This window comes from Capsicum annuum, unplaced genomic scaffold (assembly GCF_002878395.1).
Source record: "Capsicum annuum cultivar UCD-10X-F1 unplaced genomic scaffold, UCD10Xv1.1 ctg83023, whole genome shotgun sequence".
Taxonomy (NCBI): Eukaryota; Viridiplantae; Streptophyta; class Magnoliopsida; order Solanales; family Solanaceae; genus Capsicum; species Capsicum annuum.
In genome coordinates, this window is record NW_025893862.1 from 1 (window position 1) to 1,613 (window position 1,613).

At 35.0% G+C, this 1,613-nt stretch overlaps 1 protein-coding gene across 1 annotated transcript; it reads right to left on the reverse strand.

Moving 5' to 3' along the window:
• Positions 1–128: 128 nt before the first annotated feature.
• On the reverse strand, positions 129–1,613 carry LOC107854325 (F-box/FBD/LRR-repeat protein At5g53840; the record flags this gene model as incomplete). Its single annotated transcript, XM_047406010.1, is given in 3 exon segments — positions 129–569; positions 1,131–1,286; positions 1,384–1,613. Coding segments are annotated over 3 exon segments (704 nt in total), but the record flags the coding sequence as incomplete, so codon positions are not given.

A 1,613-nucleotide genomic window follows, 5' to 3' on the forward strand; every position in this document is an offset into this window, starting at 1 on the left:
TGTATATGATGATTACAACGTTATCCAAGAGGCTCTTGGGCCATTACTACCTAGTATATAATTCAAATGTAATACTATAACAAGTTATATAGGCAAATATTTTCAAGCAAAAAAAAAGGAAGGCAAAAGACCACGAGAAGGTACCAATATATATAAATATAAATATAAACTCAAAACTCGCAAAGCTCTAATATAGAGTACGATAGAATGTACTGAGTCCTTAAAAAGTTATTTCCAACAGACACAATGACTCATTCGATGATCACCCAAGCTTTGCTAGAGAGAGCTTGTCCATGCAGTTTCTGTTGGATTGAGTTGCGTTTTTCTTCACTGAATGAAGCATTCGCTTCAGGGTGCGGCGCACAAGAGAAATAACTTAGGACTCTAGGGCTGAGAAACACTTGCTCAAGTACTATGGCACATTTCAGAATATAAACAACAAATTCCATCTCGATTTCTGATCCATCAAATCCATAGTATATAACTTCTTTTAGTCGATTGTGACCTTTAAGAGATGGAGGAGGCCTTCTACTTCTTGTTCTCTCCGTTAAACTCACAACTTTAAACACCTGAGAGAGATCACATCACAGTGAGTTTATGAGATCAACATACTGCTAAATAATTACAACGAGAACTTAACAGTTTCACAAAGCTAAACTGAACTAACAGTGGACTGTAACGAATATTATTTTCATTACTTGGTAGTTCATTGTGCAGTGGATCACACCAAGTTAACAAACATAAAGGTATTTAAGCGTTTGAATCAGCGACCAGTAAAGTTGGACATTTCAGTTTATAAAAGCAATGTTTAACATACAGTTTGCAAATCTTCACAATCTATTCACTGTACCAATTAAACTGATGTGTCACTTTGTTATCAGATGTCAAGCAAAAACTTTACAAATAAATGAAACTGCACTATACAACAACAAACCCAGACCTTACCCCCACCCCATCCTTACAGGGTAGAGAGGCTGCTTGTGATAGAGAGGAGTTGCACTATCTACAGATTATTATAAAATCAATGCTCTTTCACATTATCTTATGAAGCTAATTGTAGTTCATGAACAAAGAATATCAAAAATACAAGAATTATGAAAAGAAGAAGGTGATGAAAATGAATAACTCACCGCGAAAGTCAAAGATTGGAGCAGAGGAAAATCACCCAAGAGTCTGGATAGTTCAAATATCTGTAAAATTCCATGACTGGTCAAAGGTATCAACCTTAAGTTTGTAAGTTTTCTGAACGTCTTCATCTCTGTTGGGTTAGCTATTGGGAAGGAGTCCTGAGGAAATTAGGGGATAAAAACACAAAAGTGATTAGGGTCATCAAAATAACAAATATTGAAAACTTGAGAAAACACAACAATGTTAAATTAATACCTGATCAGCAAAAAATTGGAGCGTTAATGATTTAACCTGATTAGGTAAATCTCTTGCATGATCACCAAATATGTATGAATACTTGAAAAGTTGAAAACAACGAGAAACCATAACATTTTCCAGCATGGGAACAAATGAGAAAAAAAATGTTACATCGTTATTAATCTTACAAACAAGCGTACGAAGACATGCAGCATGAAGATCAATTTCTTTCACTCCAACACACTCCA